Source organism: Aulonocara sp. 'chitande type north' Nkhata Bay, linkage group LG16 (assembly GCF_057382095.1).
Source record: "Aulonocara sp. 'chitande type north' Nkhata Bay isolate Kocher_YH1m ecotype deep benthic linkage group LG16, A_spYH_male_GT1.1, whole genome shotgun sequence".
NCBI lineage: Eukaryota > Metazoa > Chordata > Actinopteri > Cichliformes > Cichlidae > Aulonocara > Aulonocara sp. 'chitande type north' Nkhata Bay.
In genome coordinates, this window is record NC_141359.1 from 15,385,708 (window position 1) to 15,405,033 (window position 19,326).

At 43.0% G+C, this 19,326-nt stretch overlaps 1 protein-coding gene across 3 annotated transcripts; it reads right to left on the minus strand.

The window, feature by feature from the left end:
- Window positions 1–1,028: 1,028 nt before the first annotated feature.
- On the minus strand, window positions 1,029–18,920 carry sf3b1 (splicing factor 3b, subunit 1). 3 transcript variants are annotated; one of them, XM_086266751.1, is made up of 24 exons: window positions 18,788–18,920; window positions 17,266–17,438; window positions 16,951–17,052; window positions 16,710–16,824; window positions 13,346–13,425; window positions 11,828–12,013; window positions 11,279–11,741; window positions 11,083–11,195; window positions 10,790–10,987; window positions 10,597–10,698; window positions 9,878–10,057; window positions 9,692–9,778; window positions 9,079–9,349; window positions 8,663–8,808; window positions 8,260–8,406; window positions 7,898–8,023; window positions 6,049–6,270; window positions 5,779–5,961; window positions 5,583–5,694; window positions 3,492–3,612; window positions 3,283–3,414; window positions 2,891–3,163; window positions 2,509–2,725; window positions 1,029–1,651 (listed from the first exon to the last, which is right to left on the minus strand). In XM_086266751.1, exons 1-24 carry the CDS (start codon window positions 18,813–18,815, stop codon window positions 1,493–1,495), a joined length of 3,936 nt encoding a protein of 1,311 aa, XP_086122877.1. In that variant the 5' UTR covers window positions 18,816–18,920; the 3' UTR covers window positions 1,029–1,492. The 3 variants fall into 3 exon arrangements, with proteins under 3 accessions (XP_086122877.1, XP_086122878.1, XP_086122879.1); XM_086266752.1 differs by lacking the exons at window positions 17,266–17,438; window positions 18,788–18,920 and having other exon boundaries at window positions 13,771–16,824; window positions 16,951–16,986; XM_086266753.1 differs by lacking the exons at window positions 16,951–17,052; window positions 17,266–17,438; window positions 18,788–18,920 and adding an exon at window positions 13,771–13,825 and having other exon boundaries at window positions 16,710–16,725.
- Window positions 18,921–19,326: the final 406 nt, after the last annotated feature.

A 19,326-nucleotide genomic window follows, 5' to 3' on the forward strand; every position in this document is an offset into this window, starting at 1 on the left:
CCACACTTAGTGGCATCATCTAGAGCAGGGTTAGGGAACTCCAGGCCTCAAGTGCCGGTGTCCTGCAGGTTTTAGATATCACCCTGTGTCAACACATCTGAATCAAATCATTAGTTCATTCCCAGACCTCTGGAGAACTTCAAGACATGTTGAGGAGGTAATTTAGCCATTTGAATCGGCTGTGTTGGATCAAGGACACATCTAAAACCTGCAGGACACCAGCAATCGAGGCCTGGAGTTACCTACCCCTGATCTAGAGGCAAGAGCAGAAAACCACTGGCTGAAACAGTGTTTAAAGCAGTCTGAAGCCTTTGTCTCACAAGGATTACTTGTATTTACACTGGCCTCATTATTTCAAACACCTTTAATGTGAGCATTGCATGTTTTTTTGTTTTTATATATATATATATATATACCAGTACATTTCCTCAAGTACTCGACTTTTAAAGCACCACATTTATGATACGGGAGCAGATGTCTTATACGATGCTGCTTATAAAAAATGTTTTGCTTTTGATACATTATAAAATTCAAACTAAAGCAGAATAGATGAATTCCAGTGAACAGATAAGAACTCAGTACATCCTCCTCAGCTCAGCAGAGCTTCACTCTTTGTGGAGGAATCTGGGTCAAACAGTCTGGATGAGTAGCAGCAGTGAGTGAATAGAGTACCTACAAGGAGGGGGAGGTGTTTTAAATTGAGAGGCTGAGTGTTCATGCATGTGTGCAGGGAGGTTACGTTTTCAACTCTTTTATTTTTAATGGATTTTATTAATGATATATAATAGAGAGGCAAGGAAGATGGGACAGGTCGTCAGGTGCTGGGAGACTTCTAATTGATATGGAGAGCCGATGAGCTGGAGACTCATGCTGCAGTACTGCTTACAGGTCAGGACCCGGAAACCTCAGTTATGCTGTCAAACATGGTCAGACTACCACCGCTGCTTATCGCTGACCATGTCTGTATTAATCTCCATATTCTGCATTTAAATTATATAAATGAAAAAATCTCACTGAAAGGCAGAAACTGATTTTTATACACAAACATTTTATTCAGTTAAATAAAGCATGGATCTAATAAGAACAGAGGTGGTGTGAAACATGGAAAAAGTGTGGCTGGTACTGAGTCCTATCAATTATCAAGACACAAAGAGAAACAAACCCAGATTTAAAACATTGTAAAGACTGCTCTGCATTTTAAAAAAAAAAAAACATAGCTTGTCTGACTTCAGCTGTTTCTTACAGCACACTAAAAAAAGAAGAAGAAAGAAACGAAAGGGGGGGGGGGGGACACAACAACAAAAACCCCACACATACAGACTCTACAAGATTACTTTTCATGTCCAGTTCAGAGTGAACAGGAGAAGCTGAATGTGACAAACACAGCTGCTAAATAAATGATGGAGAAAAGTATGTATGTGTATGAGTGTGTGATTTTTTTTTTTTGTATTCTTTTTTTTGGGGGGGGGAGAGAATTTTTTTAAATTTTTATTTACAAGGTGTATTCGAGCTCGTAGCGGACGTAGACATTTTTGTCGTCGTTGTAGACCTGTGGGTAGTGAGCAATCAGGGCGTCCTGAGAGCCGATGTAGATGGAGTTGTAGATCTTCCAGTAGACGTCCCTCACTTTCCTGGCTGGATGGAACAGACCCTGCAGAACGCCAGACAGTTTTTGAGTTTACGCTTTATACAAACACAATGATTCAAACTTTTAAAGTTAGGCCCATTTTAACCCCCAGGTGACCAGAACTTAGTCAAAACTGCTTCTGACTCTTTGTCTCTGTTTATCTCTCTCTAAAGAAAGAATTAAATATTCACTCGTGAAAAGCAGCACAGAGAGCAAAGCTGGATTTCCACTGGAACAGCTGTAAATCCCAGCACTGCTGAGGGCTTAAAGAAGCTCTAATCTTCTGTCATGCATACAAGATGCAGCTCTCATTGCTTTACACTTCACACACTCTATACTGCAGGTGATGAGTAGAGTATAACCAGTAAATGATTTAGCCACATGTAGTAACACACAAAGTGTGGATTAAGAGGTCGAGGTAAACAGCATCTACAATGTTGACAGAAGGTTCGAACCTTCTGTCAACATTGGAAAATACTTGCATTTTGTTAGTTTGTAGAAATATGTGGAAGTGTTACTGCTGTATGAAAGCTGAATAGGTTCATGAAAAGGTCTTTATGGAGCCAAGCTTTGTGATGTTTGACTCCTGATAGTGCTGAGTAAAAGAAGAACACATCTCCATGTTTCCACAGCAGAGCTCTATCAAATATCCTCCCTCTATAACTTTACTGTGTAGCTCTTAAGAGACGTGTTTATATTAAAATGCAGCTGTACGAGTAACTCCATTTCTTGTCCCGGTCTGCTCTCTTGTGGTTGTAGCATGTGCATGTTTGAATCTGTGTGACTTTTCTGTATGAATAATCTTTTAGCTGACAGCACTAGTGTGCAGACAAAAATCCTGACACACATCTTTTTTCATAATTCCAATTTCTGGTCCTGACCTGTAAGCAGTACTGCAGCATGCGGCAGGGCCCGAGAGCGACCCTCAGCCCCTCCAAAGCGCCCATCACAGCCTGGATGACGTGAGGTGACGTCTCAAATACGTTGGGCCACACGTAGTTCAACAAGTGGTTGAGGGAGTCCTCGCAGCCAAAACCGTAGACACCGAGGGACATGTGCTGAACCACAGCGCTGGCTGTCTGTCTATGGACCAGGTCTCTGCAGGGGGGGGGGGGGGGGGGCAGAACACAGAAAGACATAAGGTGCAGGATTCACTGATGTCTTTAACCCTCACGTGTGGGTAAAGAGTTTGAAAAGATATGAATACTTCCCCTGCCACAGTTTTTATCAAAACTAATCAGTCAAATTAAACCATGCTGATACCTGTCCATGAGAGCATCCTCCAGCAGCGGCGTGACGGCATAGATGTAGTCTTTGCCCATCTCTCCAATGTACTCGAACAGGAAGGAGAGGGACTTCAGTACACCGTTTTGCACGTTGAGCTCAGGCACGCGGTATTCGTTCATTAGGGCCGGCAGCACCGTGAAGGGTGAACAGGTCTCAGCAACGATGGCGATGGCTACGGTCGTGCAGACCCTGTTCTGTCGCTCCTGGACTTTAAGGTTATTGAGCAGAGTGGCCAAGACATCGTGAGGACTGCAGGGAGGAAGGTCAGAGAGAAAAACATTTTAGATCCACTTTAATGCGTACAGCCGAGACAAAACGAAGATGAAACCTTACATGTAAAAGGTGTGTACGTGACAGAAGGCACTCACCCGATGGCTTTGGCGATATAACCAAACGTGTTGACGGTGGCTCTGCGGATTGCCTTTTTGTGTGCCTTGAGCAACTCTAGCAACTCGAAACAGATCCTCATCCACTCCCTGGCAGACACGTACTCAGCACCCCTAAAAATACACATAAAAGTTAGAAAAGGACACAATCATATCCACAAACCTTGAGGTTGAGGCTTGTCACCACTGACCTGTCAGCGATCCTGCCCACCAGGTCGATGCAGTTCTCCTGGACTTTCTCATGTCTGTTCTTCAGGATGGGAGTCAAACGAGGAAGCAGGTCTTTGATTGGTGGGGTCATCTTGTGCATGCCTAAAAATGAGGTCAGATATCAGCACGGGTCCTTTTCCACACCCTGAGATGGGACTGAGGTGCAGGTAAACTTTGTTACTTAGAACAGAACAAGAGGTGGGAAGATGTTACTGTAGCTGTTGCTACATTTTTATTATCAAACTCTCAAAGGTGCACTGATTGCTATCGAGCTTCAATGACAGTCAAACTCTGTACCAAAGCCTAGTACAGAGTAGAGATGGCACGATACCACTTTTTTATGTCCGATACCGATACCGATATCATAAATTTGGATATCTGCCGATACCGATATGAATCCGATATAGTGTTTTTTAATCAACAAAACTGTTTTTTAAAATATCTTGCTGCATTTTGCAAGTCTGCAAGTTCATACTCAAGTTTAAAACAACAACTACACTAAAGCTATTCTGTTATACCTGTATACAAAAAAAATATTTCATAGTTCAGCAATACTGATCAATCTAATAAACTTAGACCTACACCATCCTCCCTATTCTGGTATTTTAAAGAGTACTTAGCGTAAATATTAAGCAACCTAACTAATAGGGTTCCAACTCCCAGCAACAACAAAAAGAAAGAAATAAAAAATAGGGAACCACCCCTCACGCTCCACCTCATGATGCTTAATCGACGTAATCAACCTTAATTTGATGCAGTGTGAAAAAAAATGCACAGAAATCAATTATTTTTCAAGAAATATTAAATAGATTCAACATCTTTCTTCAACAAAATTGCAGACTGCACAGATGGTACCTTCCCAAAGGAAAAGGTACTATAGCTTACTAGGGTATATATTAGACTTAATAGTCACTATATACAGTAATTGACTTCTATTCATTTTACATCAAATTAAAACTTTGGGTGTCAGATAATTATTTATTAAAAGCTCGACATTTTAAATGAGAATAAGAAAGAAAAGTATGTCTTTGTGCCCCCTTTTCCCTGTTCATGCCCTATCGGCCCCCCTGGCTAAACTTTGCTAGATCCGCCCCTGCACAGTTACCAGCGTCAGCTACGTAGAAAAAGATCCTGGTGTAGAAAGAAATATTAAATAAATTCTAACAACAGCTTATCAAGCTTAAACGTGCTGCTGTTGTTCAGCCGCTGGTTTCCTCTTTCTGGTGCAAAGTGGGCCAAAAACAAACAAGAGACACGGACTCGCGACAGAAAAGCCGATCAGCTGATCATTTAAGCAGTTTCACGATTGAAGTAGCAGCAGGAGAGGCAGTCGCTTGTTAAGCTTAACGCAGGAATGCTTTACAAACATTCAGAGATGGACTTACACACTTGCTTTACTTCTCTCGGGGATAACTTTGTCGGAGATGAAATGCCAGGTTGCTAGCGAAGCTCCACATGCTATCCAGACCACCGACAGGTCCGGCATGCCACAGCTGCTCTATCACGTGATGCATACTGCTCCGACTGCTAACGTTCTGAGGTGAGTTACGGCGTGTTGCAAGTTTTGCGAGGTGCTTTCGTGATATTTAATGGATCGGATTACATTTTTTATTTTTCTCCGATATCCGATCCAGTAATTTAGGTCAGTATCGGACCGATACCGATACGTAATATCGGATCGGTCCATCTCTAGTACAGAGCCTAGGGGCTCTACAAATTATTTTTTTATAACTCATCCACCGAGATACAAGAATTAGGAGGGTCGCGGCTGTAACTGCTTGCTAGGCCTTCAGCTCTGTTTCAGTTGTGGTGAGTGTTCTAATACAAATTAGCAGGTATGTGCATCTGTGTGAGACAGCTGTCCACTTTATGAATGCTGCTTGCTAGTGTTAGCTGATAGCTTAGCACTCCACCCTCTTGTGTAACCATGATCACTTTTGGCTCCAAAAGGAAGACGGAAGCAGTCAAAACTAACAACTGCGAAGTTCAGGAACCAAGATGAAACCAAATGTGAAGACGTTTATTTACATCCTATCAATAAAATACACCTGTGATCGGTGAAGGTTACATACCAATGACGTTCACAATGGCCTTCAGCGCTCCAAGGATGCTGCCCAGCACCTCAGGGTACTCCTCTCCCAGATACTCGTACAGCACGACTCCCAAATGACCCATCAGCTTCTCCTGCAGGGACAGGGACAAGCAGAAGAGGTCAGTGTGTGGACTCTGTTACATATTTGTCTCGGATGCTGTATAGGCTGAATGTACCTCCTGGCACGTCTTCATGACCACGGCCGTGCGGGAGATCAGGTCAGCAGCTTGCTGACGGACCTTGGCCGACTTGTTGTTGAGACGCCACAGTACCGTACCACAGATCTGTGGCAGGTAGGGTTTCACGCGCTTCCCAAGAGCATTCACCACTGTACCGAAACCATTCAGCATGACAGAATCCTGCAGACCAAAGAGCATGGAGTATGAAACAAAACAAGAAACAAAATATTGTGAAAAAACCCCCACTTCTCTATAACTCCCTCTCACCTCTGTCGTCTGCTCCTGAAAGGCATACAGAATACCGTCGATCAGCTGCTCCTCCAGCTTGTGGTCGATGTCAGCTGCGCCCAAGTTGCCCATGATTTTTTCAATGGTCTCCATCACCATCTTCCTGTACTGTTCTGCCTCGTCTTTCAGGTCATCAACGATACGTGAGATGATCTCTGCTGCTCCCACTTTGTTAGCCAACTCCACTGTGGTGTCCACCAGCTGGATAAAGAGATAATAACTTGAGACGAGTGTGCAAAGCTTCAGACAACTCTAAGGACACGGTGTGTTTAACTGCCGACTAGATTATAACCTAAATGTCTATTTGAGTTGTGTGATCAGATCTGTTGGTCTATTTTGTGCACACCATTATTTTCCACTAGTAGAGTCACATGACAGGCAGACGACAGAGTCGATTGAAGCAAATACAGGAAACCCCGAAGAAGAAGCTGTGCCCGGTATCGTAGCTGTGTCCAAATTCAGGAACCGCATCCTCCAGTACCCGCATTTGTAGGCCGATTACGTTACAGCGACACGACGAAGACCGCCCAAATTCGAAGACTCCGACAAATGCGCCCTTCATTTCCCCAGATTTGAAGGACGGGTCGGGTGTATACCTGCTCAGTTTCCAACAATGGCGACAGCTAGTTAGTTTTAATATAACTCTTATTATTCTTTCTGGGCACAAAATAAACATTTAACATATTTTCAGGCGGGAATGTAGCTGCGTAAACCTCTGCTCGGTTTATCAAGACACCACATATTTTCAAAAGTGCTCTGACGTTTTCGGAGACATCTGTTACCCACCAGCTGGGGGCAAGGCTCACTAGAGCCTGTGAGAACACCGGACTCCCAGCAAATCGTTTTCAAACCCAACGCCGTCTTTCCCTACTCAGGTTAACATGATACATAAGTCACTTAGATCAGCGGTCCCAACCCCCGGGCCTCGGACCGGTACAGATCCGTGAGTCGTTTGGTACCAGGCCGCGAGAGTTGAAGCTCAGGTGTGAAATGTATGGTTTTCAGGGTTTTTAAATCGGTTTTCAGAGTTATTTTGTTATCGTTTGTACCGTTAACTCGGTTTTCCTGGGTCTTTTCACGTGTGTTATGAATAAATCTTTTTTTCGGTACCGGTACTAGTTTTATTTTGTTGTATTTATCCGCGACACCTTAAAGGCCGGTCCGTGAAAATATTGTCGGGCACAAACCGGTCCGTGGCGCAAAAAAGGTCTGAGACCGCTGACTTAGATAACTTAAAAATGTTATTGTTTGGCTTTTTTCAGTATTTTATTTGTTTCTGAGTAAATCGGTTTGGCTGAGATTAAAGTTATAGTTTTTACACAGCTGAATAAACATCAAGCAGACAACTGATTATCAGAAGTGTGAGATGCTCAATATACTCCGGTCCTGTTATATTTTAGATAGCAAGGAGCAGACGGCTGAGTTTATTAAACTCCACCGAAACAATCTGCAAATTTCATTAAAATTTTAATAAACTATCATCTTGTCTTTATTTTTAGTTAGCACATACCTTAAACACTTCTAGCTGTAAGCTAATGATAGTTATATAAGAGCAGATGCTGCTGGTGCAATAAGCTGTACGTTTTACGTCCAATGGACATGATCTGATTAGTCGACTAAACGCAAAAATAATCAGTGACTAGGCGACTATCAAAATGATAGTTTGTGGCAGCCCTAATCTCATACATCAAAAACACAAAAAACCCACAAACGGGCTAAGATCAGCAGTTTTAGGAAAAAGAGCCAACCACACATTTCCTTTTCTAAGCTATTTTGACAATATTAGATTTTCAAATATATTTTAAGCTAAAGAATATGTTTCGCGAACCTGTCTGTAGTTGCGTCTGTCCAGAGCCATCCTGTGCTGCCAGAAATGCTTGAAGAAGGGGGGCAGGATTTCAGTCTTGATGTAGTTGGCCTCGACACCATCTGTGCCACAGCACTGCTTCACTACCTATGAGGCAAGACAGAAGGGAAACTGATGAGTTTCTTGTGACATCCAGAAAGATACCTTAATGTAACCAATGGGTGCAGAAAGACAGCAGAGGGGACATGCTAGCAGCTGCTCTGGCAATCCTGGTGCTCATGTAGCAAACAATGTTCATCACCTATGTGGCTGAAGAGGTGAGAACGAGTTACAGGAAGTTAGTTGACAGTTTGGAGGTGCTTCCTCACAGACAGTCTCCTTACCTTGAGCACAATCTTTTTCATCTCCTCGTCAGGGGACTGAAACTCTCTGATGAGGATCAGCATCACCTCTCTGGTGTAGTAGTTTGCATACTCAGCATCCATCAGTGGGATGAGGTAACCAATAGCTTTGAGGAAAGCAGCCAGACCCTGGTGACCAAAGGGGATAACATAAGACACAATCGCAGACATGTTTCACATATTTTCCCTTTACAATAACTGGTAATGTCCGACGCTTCCAGCAGCATATTAATGGTCTCTCATTAGACCTCTGCTGACAGCAGCAGCTCCTTTGAGGAGACTCTATAGCAAGCAAGTATTCACACTGCAGCCACAGGCAGGCTTAGTGCTGGGTGCTGATCTTGCGCTCAATGCTGTGAATGCTTTTTCCAAATTTCCTGCTCACCTTTCCTCTGTGTTGCCTGATGCCTTTCCACAGTGGCTTCAGCACAGAGTCAAAGGACTCGATACCGTATGGTGTGGCAGCTTCAGCCAGGGCAGCTATAGCCAGGGCACTGATGGTCCTCACCTTCTGCTGCTCATCCACAAGCCCTGCAGAGTCGAATAGTCGATGGTCAGAGCTCCAATGCATTTTAACAACAACAGCAAACCACGTATACTCAAAACAAAACACGTCATGTGAATGAAAAATTGGGCAAATTAGCAGTTACGCATTTACTAGTTAGAATAGTTAAAGGTGTACACCTGCATTCTGCTCAAATTCACAAACTGAGAACGTACTCATCCACATAATAAGCCTGTGGATGCCAGTGCTTTGAACTCTGTACTATTTAACGCTACGAACAGTTTAAGTTCACTTACCATGTTCAATAATCTCGACCAAACTGCGAAGGTGAGGCAGAATGGCGCAGCCCATGAGGATGGCGATTTGCTGCACAATCTTGATGCCTGTGTGCCGAGCTTGCCAGGACTTCTTGCTTTTACACACAGCTTTCAGGAAAGGGAGGAGAGAGGGGATCCCGAGGGCGGAGGCTACAACAGCAAAGGCTCGGGCGGTGGTGTTTCTGACATACTCGTCCATGTTGTCAATATCAGGTCGCATCGTGGAGATCATAGTAGCTAAACCAGCAGCCTGAGACACACAGAGGAAAGACACCAAGCTTTCAATCATTTAACCTCACAAACATGTCTCGAGCCAAGTTTAAATGCTGCTACAGATCAGAGATATGCTGAGCAGACATGGTGACAGAACATAAACAGCTAATGATGGCGGATTGTAACCAGCGGGTGCAGGTTGAGAACAGACGAGGCATAAACGTCCCGTCTGCTAGCTCTCATGCTGGTATTAATCTAGCGAACGACTAGCCCTGATCTGACCACGGACTGGCTGAACAGGCGAGAATGGTTCGCACAAACCACAGTCCATATAGTTTATGGGATAAAAAGACAAAAAGAATAAGGTGCTCCATGTTACCTTTGCCAAGTTAGAGATGATCTCTCTGCCTTCCACTCTGGCATAATAGTCTTCATCGATGAGCAGCGGCTCAATAACCACCAGGATCTGCATGCAGAAAAAGGACATTTAGATTGTCAAAGACACTGAGAAACCACTGAACATTTAAACTGAGCTGTCACAGATGATCGTTCACATTGAGCCCACCTTGTGAACATATGGTCGGACCAGGTCATCCAGTTTGTAGAGAATGCGGTCAATGACTTTAACCAAAAGATGGCGCTCCTGATCCTCCAGGGTGGGGGACATGAGCAGGGGCAGGATCTGGTTGAACAGGGGACCTGCTCCGAATTCGCGAGCTTTATCTGTGATCTGACGCAGAGCAGCCTAAGAGGAAAGAGAAGGTCAGCCAGTCAGATAATGGTCAAATTCTGAAGTATATTTGGCAAATCTGTTACTAAACAACACAGGAGAGACTTCATACTCAAAGAAACCTGAAACAAAACCTGTATGAGAACTCTACAAAGATGGTGACAGACTTATAACTTGCAGACAGGAAAAGCTTTTTAAAATCTTATTTTGGGGCAAAATCAGCAAAACCTTTTTAAAAGTCAGATTTGAAGCTGGGGTTTTATTCCGCTGTGAACAGTGATTAAAACTCTAGAGGAACCTGGTACTTGTCATGATAAGATGAGACCGGGTGGTTTCTGTGTGCAGCTCACAGCAGAGCATGAAGGTCTACACTGTGACCTCTGCTGTAAGCAGCAGCTCCTCAGAGAGAACGTTGTGTAGCGAGCAAATATTCACCCTGTAGCCACAAAACCTCGGTGCTGGGTGTTGATCTTGTAACTGGAAACTTTAATGCTGTTCCAAAGCTCAAGTTTGGCCACAAGCAAGAATGATTAATCAAAGTATTAAAACCCAACCTTTCTCATGGGAGGAGTTCCATTTTTAATCTTCAGCAGCAGCTTCATAATCTTCCTTTCTTTCTGCTCCTCGGGGCTCAGAGTGGACTCATCCACCTCCACCTAGCACCAAGACAAAAACCATGAACCTCAGACACAACAAACACCTGGCTCACACTGACTGTGCCATTATTTTATCCCTGCTGATGCTCACCAGCAGTTTGTCAAAGTACTGGATGTCATCAGGTTTGAGGAAAGGGAGATTTCCTGAGGGCTGGTCGTTCATCTGTTTTGTGGTGCGATCCTCTGCCTGCATATGGAAGCCCGTCATGCCTCCAATAGGTGTGGGCGTGGCTGCCAGCTTACGGGCCGGGGTACGGATAGGCACGTAGCCTGCAGGAGGCGGCAACACCTGTGAAGAAAAACACCTGTCAGCACTGCAGTCTAATAAATGACCTTCACTAATGCTTGTTGCTGGAAAATGAAATGCATCAAATAGACGTGGACCTTGTAGCCCTCTGGGAACATGGCATCCAGCTCCTCGTCTGTTAGAGGTCGGTTCCTCTCATCAATTTCTCTCTCCCACCTCCATGCCTGCAGCTGCTCTGGAGTCATGTGTGCTGAAGAAAACAGAAGATTAATTGTTTATAATCAAGTAGAAGAAAGACTAATAATAATAAAAACAAAGAGTAAGGCTGTTTACCTGTAGTTGGGGTTTGCAATTCCATAGCTGGTGTGCCTATGGGAGTTTTTCCTGGGGTAAAAAGTGGTGTTGAGGAGCCCATCTGACTGGCAGGGGTTTCATCCCACCGAGACTTCCTCTTACTGGCTCCTGGAGTCGGAGTTTCGCCCACTGACTCTTCTCCTCTATCTGTTCTTGGGGTCTCAGCCCAGCCGCTCCCATGTCCTGGGGTCTCCCTCTCAGTCTTTGGAGTCTCGTCCCAGCGATTTTTGCGAACGCTTCCTGTGGCTCCCCCGTGACCAGGTGTGGCATGGCCAGGCGTGTCTCTCCCTGGTGTGGCAGCACCGGCAGGCGTGTGGCTAGGAGTCGGGTCCCACATTCGGGAACTGGGAGTGGCCCCTGGGGTTTCACTGCCTTTAGGGCGGCCGGGGGTTTCATCCCATCGGCTGTTTGAAGGTGTGTGTGCAGGGGTATGTCCAGGAGTCTGCAAGGGACCAAAAACATCAGTGAGAAAACTGATATGCAAGACAGATTTATGTTTTATTACTGGGTGATATTCTTTAAGCTTACTTCAGCACTGGCATCAGCTTGGTCCCAGCTGGACATCTTTTTGGGTGTAGCATTGGAGGGGGTTTGGTCAGCTGTCTGGTCCCAGCGACGCTTACGTTTAGGGACAGCTTGGGCAGCAGCAGACCCATTAACAGCTTTCAGGTCCCCTGATTTGGCCTTCTCTGCCAGCTGCTGACGAATCTCTCTCTACATGAACAGATGCACAAATGTCAGGATAAATACAGAGTTCATGGATATGAAAGACTATAAAGATATCTGGTGACTGTGTCTGTTCATTTTATCTAAACAGAGACGGGTCGACAGTTCAGCCAAGGGCATAAAGGCTTAAAGAACTCATTTGAAAATGATGAAATTTCTATGAATCCTGTTACAGCCTCACACCCAAGAGCTCAACTCTACTGAACACCTATGGATCATTTCATACAGATGACAGCAAGTCTCAAAAAGCTTAATTTGATTTGTGCTGCGGTGTTGTTTGCATGTGCACGTGTGTGTGGATATGAATGGCACACACTTTGTTAAAATTAATGATGAAATAATTTAATTTAAATTTTTCTCAGCTGAAAATATTTTTTTGTCAATTACTTTATGACTAATAACTTGGCGACATAAGCACCTTCTCCAACAGGGAGTCTCACATTCTGTGGATTAACTTTGGATTCACTGAACTTCAGCTGGTAACAGTAGTCCTTGTTCTGCAGCCGTACTGAGTTTGAGGGTAGCAGTAAATGAAGTCCTCCATCTGTTGCAGGTTGCAGTTATAGCCCCTTTTCCATTAGTTCCTACTCGGATCGACTCGTCACAGTTTGCCACAGTTTTCAATTAAACCTTAGTGCCTGTACCATTTTTTAGTACCTGCTTGGCAGGGTGTCCAAGTGATCGGAGCAGGTACTAAAATGTGGCGCCGTCACACTGCAGTGGCATCACTCGATGAGTCATGAGTGTCTCCTGCCATTTTTGAAATCCAGGAACGAAGGAATCGGCTGCACAGAAACAACACCGCGGTCCCTGATGATGAGTCTGATGGAAAGCCACAGACCGAGCAGCAGGTATGCCGTCGTCTTGACGTTCACTTTTGTTGTGGTGTTCATTTCGCATACAAATAACATCATGGGACGTACAGCCACGTTGCTATAACAACCCCACACACATTATGCGGTACTCGATTATACTGAAAAACGAGTCGAGCCGATCAGATCAGAGTAGGTATTAATGGAAGAAGCGCTTCAAGAGAAGAAAAGGGACCACTGCAAGTGCAGTTTACAACAGTGGAGATGAGTCTTCACTATACCAGATCATCTTTGTGGCAGTGATCTGATATTTCTACAGACACTGTGTTGGTTTGCCAACCATATAAACACATCAAGCAGGAAAGAAGGATTTACAAGGAGTGTTTATTTTTCCAGGTTCAGTTTTGGTTTGCGGTTTCTCATTTAGGTTTAAATTAGACTTAAAGGACTGTCATCTGACCGTTTCTGATATCTGATGATAATAATGTGTAGATAAACAGCATCTTACCTCCTCTTTGGACAGGTTCTGCTCCAACATGACGTCCACATACGACCTAACCTGCAGCTTGGGATCCGGTGTTTTGCCCCCTGCGCGAAAGAGCATGAACAAGAACATAGGATACTCATCAGCGTACGCTCCACAACCCCGAGTTATTCCAAACACAGCAAGCACAAACACAGCCAGCTAGCCCTGACTCTTGTTACCAACAGTTTAACTTATGTTCCTGCTCTGATAAACAGCTGACTGACAGTCCTAATAAATTACATACAAATGTACATTTGGCTTTCTTACATACAGTCATAGCATTCTAATGAAAAACAAGAAGATACATAGAAAGAAGAGCTGAGGTTGTGGTGTTTTCTTTAAGTGGATTAAGAAGTATAGCCATCACTGATGCAGGGGTCCTGGGCTGTGCTCTTCAGAATACGTACACTTTCAGTGCCAAGGGTCCATCTGCAGTCAGACTTCAACCGGCAGAAAAGAAGCCTAGAAAATTTCTCTTTACCATTAGTAACACTTTGGAAAAGGGTTTGAACTCACACACAACAGTATACCATTGTGATGCATTGATTTAAGGCAAAAAAAAATAAAGCATCTTCTTGGGGTATTAGCACAATCTAGAAAAAAATCCCATGATATTTTGGTCCAGTTTCCCAGGTATTTACAGTAGCAGATAAATATGAAGTCAAGACTTTGAGGCTATGCCTAAGAAGGACATTAGCACAATAAAATCAAATGTGAGTGTTTGCATTCAAAACTAGAAAAAAAATATTGATAATACCAGAGTCACATGGACTCATTATTTAAACATCATACATCAAGATCTTGACTTCCTTTTTGGGACAGAGATAAATTTATGTAATCAAATATTTGGGCAGTCTGCTTCCATTACGGGAATATTTTATGTCAACTTGTTGGAATCCGATAAGCCAAATTCAAAAGAGGCTGCTGGGAGAGCTGAGGTTTGTTGTAGCTGGGTTGCATCTGATTCCCCTCACAGCCTCCCACCAAAACAAGCAGCCAATGGACCCTGACCAAACTGACAAGTGCACCGTTCTCAGTGTTCCCCATAACCTACACAGGATGAGTTGCTGCACCCTTAACAGAGTGCAGTACAGGACTGGCAAAGCAGTACTGCTGTAGGAGAGAAATTAAGGACAGTTAGTATGGGCCTGTGGTATTTTGGTACACAATTTTCTTGATAACATATTTCTATTTTACAGAGAGAGTTGTAAAATAAAACTCTACTGAAACAACAACTTTGTACAAAGAGCCCTCTCTACATGCAGGTTGAATATACCTAGACCAAACCTGAGACATTCAGGCCATTTAAGCTCACAGTGTCAGGGGAAGTGAAGATGCAATAAATATGGAAAGAGGTAAGATAGCTGGCTCACAGCTACAGTTTCTGGTTTTCAGTCCGAGCACTAGTCGTCATGATAAGCTACACAGGCTCAGCCTAAAAGATGAGAAAAATGTGTAGGAAAGCTGGCCACATTGGAAAGAATAACTTGTCATTAGGGCTGTACCCGAATATTCCACTATTTGGAAATGTATGAACTGTGTGTGTATTCAGTTTACCAACATGGATTTATAAGAATGTGACAATAATCTACACTGCAACAATGATCATCTCACCTCACTGTTATAAATAAGCAACTGCCACAACATGCAGAAAGTCAATGGACAGTACTGCTCTATGGCAAAGCACCTTGCTGTCCTGTGGTAGCTGCACCCACGGAGCCTAAACTTCTGACTTAATTACAATGACCCTTTTACATACTACCACAATCCCAGCACAGCCATTATCCTTACATGCGTGTGGTGATTTTGTCTGACTTTGCCACAGTAATAAAAATACTGGCAGCTTCCAGTGCTACCTCTCATCCACCTAGTAGATGCACCTTTGGTATAAATGTACAAATCCCATGTTTGCATTCTCAGGTTATTGCAATCAGAAACTTCGTGGTTCCCACGCTGCCCGCCCACCCACCCTGTAGGGTGACAACAATACCCCATGAGTCTTTTGCAGCAGAAGGGTACAATAAGCCGATTCTCCATGCTTCCTTCCTCAAGACAATCACTGGATGTTTATTATGTGGGGAGAACTGTACCATCTCAGCTCATCTACCCGACATCCCTCTCACTCACAGCAGTGATGATCTTGCTTAGCTTACTTAACCATTTCAAATTCATACCATTTAACATTTTTAGCCTCCTGGCGTCCACATATGTGGACATCACATTTTGGGTTGTCTAGACCAAAATACTAAATTTTGCTCTACAAGGGCCTGATATCCACTTACGAGGACATTATACTGCCACTGTTCTATCAAAATTTAAAGCCAATGTGCTCATATATGGATCTAATTTTTTTCAGAAACAAAAATCAGGTAAAAATAAATAAATAAATAAAAAATCCATGTAATTCTTTGTTTTTACATTCGTCAGGTCCCAATCAGCCCAAACAGCAAAGAGAAATTAAAAATGCATGCCATGGAAGAGTTTGTGTCTTAGGAGGATGAATATGAACGTTCTTGCTGTACTACGCTTCACTCAAATTTCTGACCGATTATGTTTAACACTCATAAAATCTGAAAAACACAAAGTTTGATCAACTCTGAATTGCTGTAGCTCAAAAATATGATATTCGGGACAGCCCTACTTGTTAGGCAGCGCTTTACGCTGAGGCCATAGACAATTTGCAGTTTGACAAGTCTCTCAAGTTTCTCTGTTAACTCTTAAAGAAAATAAAATTATGCTTCTGGTTCAACTACCACCAGAGCATATTAATGATATTCCCCTTATATATTTTATATTCACCTATAAAGCTGTGCCCAGTGTGGTAAAGCACAGGACGTGGGCAGCTAAATGAGCTAACCTTCATCCTCAACTTCTGTGACAAGCGGACACTGCACTTTCCCATCATAAATCACATTGGGTTGTTAACCCTTCGACCCACACACAACCCATCTGCAACCCATGTTTGTTAGGCAATAAACACCTAACCACCTCTCCCCCTGAAAAGCATGGTAACCCTATAATACCTTTAATGCATGCACCAAATTAAAATCCCAACAACACTGTCCCAAACTGCAATTATGGAAATGAATTGTGAGCCCACACTGACATTTGTTGGAAACAGTTGGAAATTTATAGTGGGAGAAAAACAGCGACACAAAATGTACATGAGGAAAGGATTGACCACAGGGAAGGCATTGAGTCTGGGAGGCAAGCTATTGCATTGTGGTCGAAGGGTTGAACAGTAAAAACTATTGGTGCAAAAAACAGAAAAAAAGAAAAAGAAAAAAGGGGGAGGAGGCAAGGAACTTGGGAAGATGTAAAAAGGTCACAAAAGAACAAAATTTACCATCTGCAAAGGGGTCGAGACGCTCAGGAGAGATGATCATCTGTCTGCGCCGAGCCTTGTATTCATCCTCCCGCTCTGCAATCTTCTGTGGACGATGCTCTGCAAATGGGTCGTACTGCAAAGATTAAGCACAAAACATGCGATGATTAGTAAAATAGGATTTTGTACAAGCCTGTTTTTTCATTTAAAAAATTAGATCCCGTTTTAACTGGAATTTAGCCCAAACAGTGAATGAACATACCTGTTCATCTGACTGTGGAATGGCATTAAGTATTGCCACTGGCGCGTGGTACCCTGGCTTCTTTTGTCCCAACAAGCTTGTTGACGTATCATCTTCATCGTCCTGAGGTAAGAAAGAGAATAAATGAGTCTATTCAAATTTTGCCAAACTGGCAAGGTTCTCCTCAAATCCCCAAAGCAAGCAGAGGGGAGCAGTCAAGCTCCTTACAAAACTGACAAAGGACAACCTGTGGCTCACAAAACAGCATTCTTGGAAGAAGCTACTTTGTTTGATTTGGAAAAGGAAAAAAAAAAAAACAAAAAACCAAATACTTGCCTCCTCTTGCTCATTGGCAGCAATGGAAGTAACGTATCCTGCAAAGCGACTGTCGCTGCCTTCATAGATCTCTGGGTCAAAAACGCCAGTGGAGATCAGGCCCACTCCCTGCTCTCCATCCTCCAGCAGGGAGGCCTTCATCCCCTGGATCTCCAGGATCTGGGCCTCGATATCTGTAGGGGCACAAGGAAACGTGGTGAAAAACTACCTGTATAGGTAAGCATGGATGACTGACATACACCCCGATATCAGCAGTGGTGAATGGAATCTATAAATATTATATTTACTGAAATTTATCTGAGGCATGACTTCAGTTTGTGCTGGATAAGGATGTAAAACCAGTGTGATAGAGCGTACTGTAAAATTTGATAACATGCCCATATATATTTTTTTTAAATTTAGTTCATCCCTTGGCACAGGGAAACAAAGGAATGCTTCATAAAAGGAAAAAAGAAAAAAAGCCTTTAGCTCTTCATCGTGGAATTTTTGTACATTTAATTAGAAGGATCTCCAGTGTTTCTTAGCAAAGAGAAAAAACAGATGGGGTATTGTACTTGCAAACGATGCTCTCAAAGAGATTTAGTCGTTAAAAAATGCTTTAACCCCACACAGAGAATTGGACTGATTGGCAAAGACTAGCAAACGGGCCTTTATTTGCACTTTCACACCTTAAATCAAGCTCAAATACTTCCTTACACTCTGCCTGTTAATATCACCGTATATGACTGTAGTTTTTGATGTAACCATGATCTGTTCCAAGACATTGGAACAGTCCCGCACTACAATTAAGTTTGGCTCACTCTGTTTATTTACTTTACTGTGAGGTTGCTTTAATCTTATGCATTTATTTTATTCTATTTTGCAGTACAGGGCTTTATGAATGCACGCCTGTGAACAGCGCTTTAAAAATAAACGTTACTGACATAATTTCTGCTTTCACAAACAAAAACTGGGTCATGTAACTCTCAGTCAAGTCATGTCCAAAAAGTGCATTAGAATATTTTACAGAAAAGGGTTAACTATTACCAATACTTGCTACAGAACACCGACTTTGAAGCTAATATCAGGGTCTGCTGCCGAACACCAATTGCTGTAGGCATGGTAAACGCTTGTTAGAGGTTGCTAATGCTAACTCGGTTAGCCACGAGAATCACTGAGACGTTAAAGAATTACCATCCCTTGGATTACACAGTAACAACAACAAGTAATACTAGCTTAAAGGCGTATCTGACCAAGACAAAAAGCCCAAATGGCGCCTACTATTGCATGCAACTGTGCAATAAGCTGAGAAAAATAGTCCACTCCAGCTAACAAGAAAGCTAAGCACTAACCACCAGCGCCATTATCTAAAGCTCCGCGTTGCGTCGTATAAGGCCTGGTGCTTATCGCCTTTTTCGCAAATAAACAGGAGCATTACCGTCAACAGAAATACCAGAAAATTCACCGCAATATTTACTGACACCATAAAGTAAAATACATGGTAAAACAGAACATATTTATGGAGGTTTTAGCAGTAATTTACCTTCGTGCGTTTTGGCGATCTTCGCCATTTTGGTGGCGGTTGTTCGAGACTGAAAGCGGATGTGACTTAATTCAGAGTTCCGTGTCTTTCCAGCTGTTCTCAGACCAGTTTCCAATCGCTCAGTAGTTATATTGCTAGTAGTAGCATAAGTATTAGACGTAGTATATTGACATACTTATAAAAGTTGTAGATACATTGAAGCAATTAGTATGTAACTTTCCGTCCATGTTTGATGTGTAATGTCCACTAGCCTAATTTTTTTTAAAACCCCATTAAAAAGTCTTAATTGACGCAGCCCTCCAATTGTCCTTCCTCATTTTATTCAGATTTCCCAGGTGTTTTTTAAGACTGCTAGAAGCAGCACTCTGATCCTTTAAGGACAGACGTTTATCAACTGAAATGGAGAATGTCTGCTGACAGAAATCACCTGAGTAATATCTCCTTGCACAGCTCCTTCTTTGTCTCCTGGAGTAGCCTACATTAAATAATTGGTCTACTTTGTAAAAACGTATACCAAAAAGCCTGTAATTTCACTGTGT

Excerpts from the sequence above, each read along its gene's own strand:
- sf3b1 (XM_086266751.1), bottom strand. The coding sequence starts at position 18,815 with ATGGCGAAGATCGCCAAAACGCACGAAG. Across the intron at positions 13,426-16,709 it reads TCTCGACCCCTTTGCAGATG|GGGGCAAAACACCGGATCCC; the intron begins GTAAATTTTGTT and ends TCTTTCGCGCAG. Across the intron at positions 1,652-2,508 it reads TGCTGCAGTACTGCTTACAG|GGTCTGTTCCATCCAGCCAG; the intron begins GTCAGGACCAGA and ends GGCGTTCTGCAG.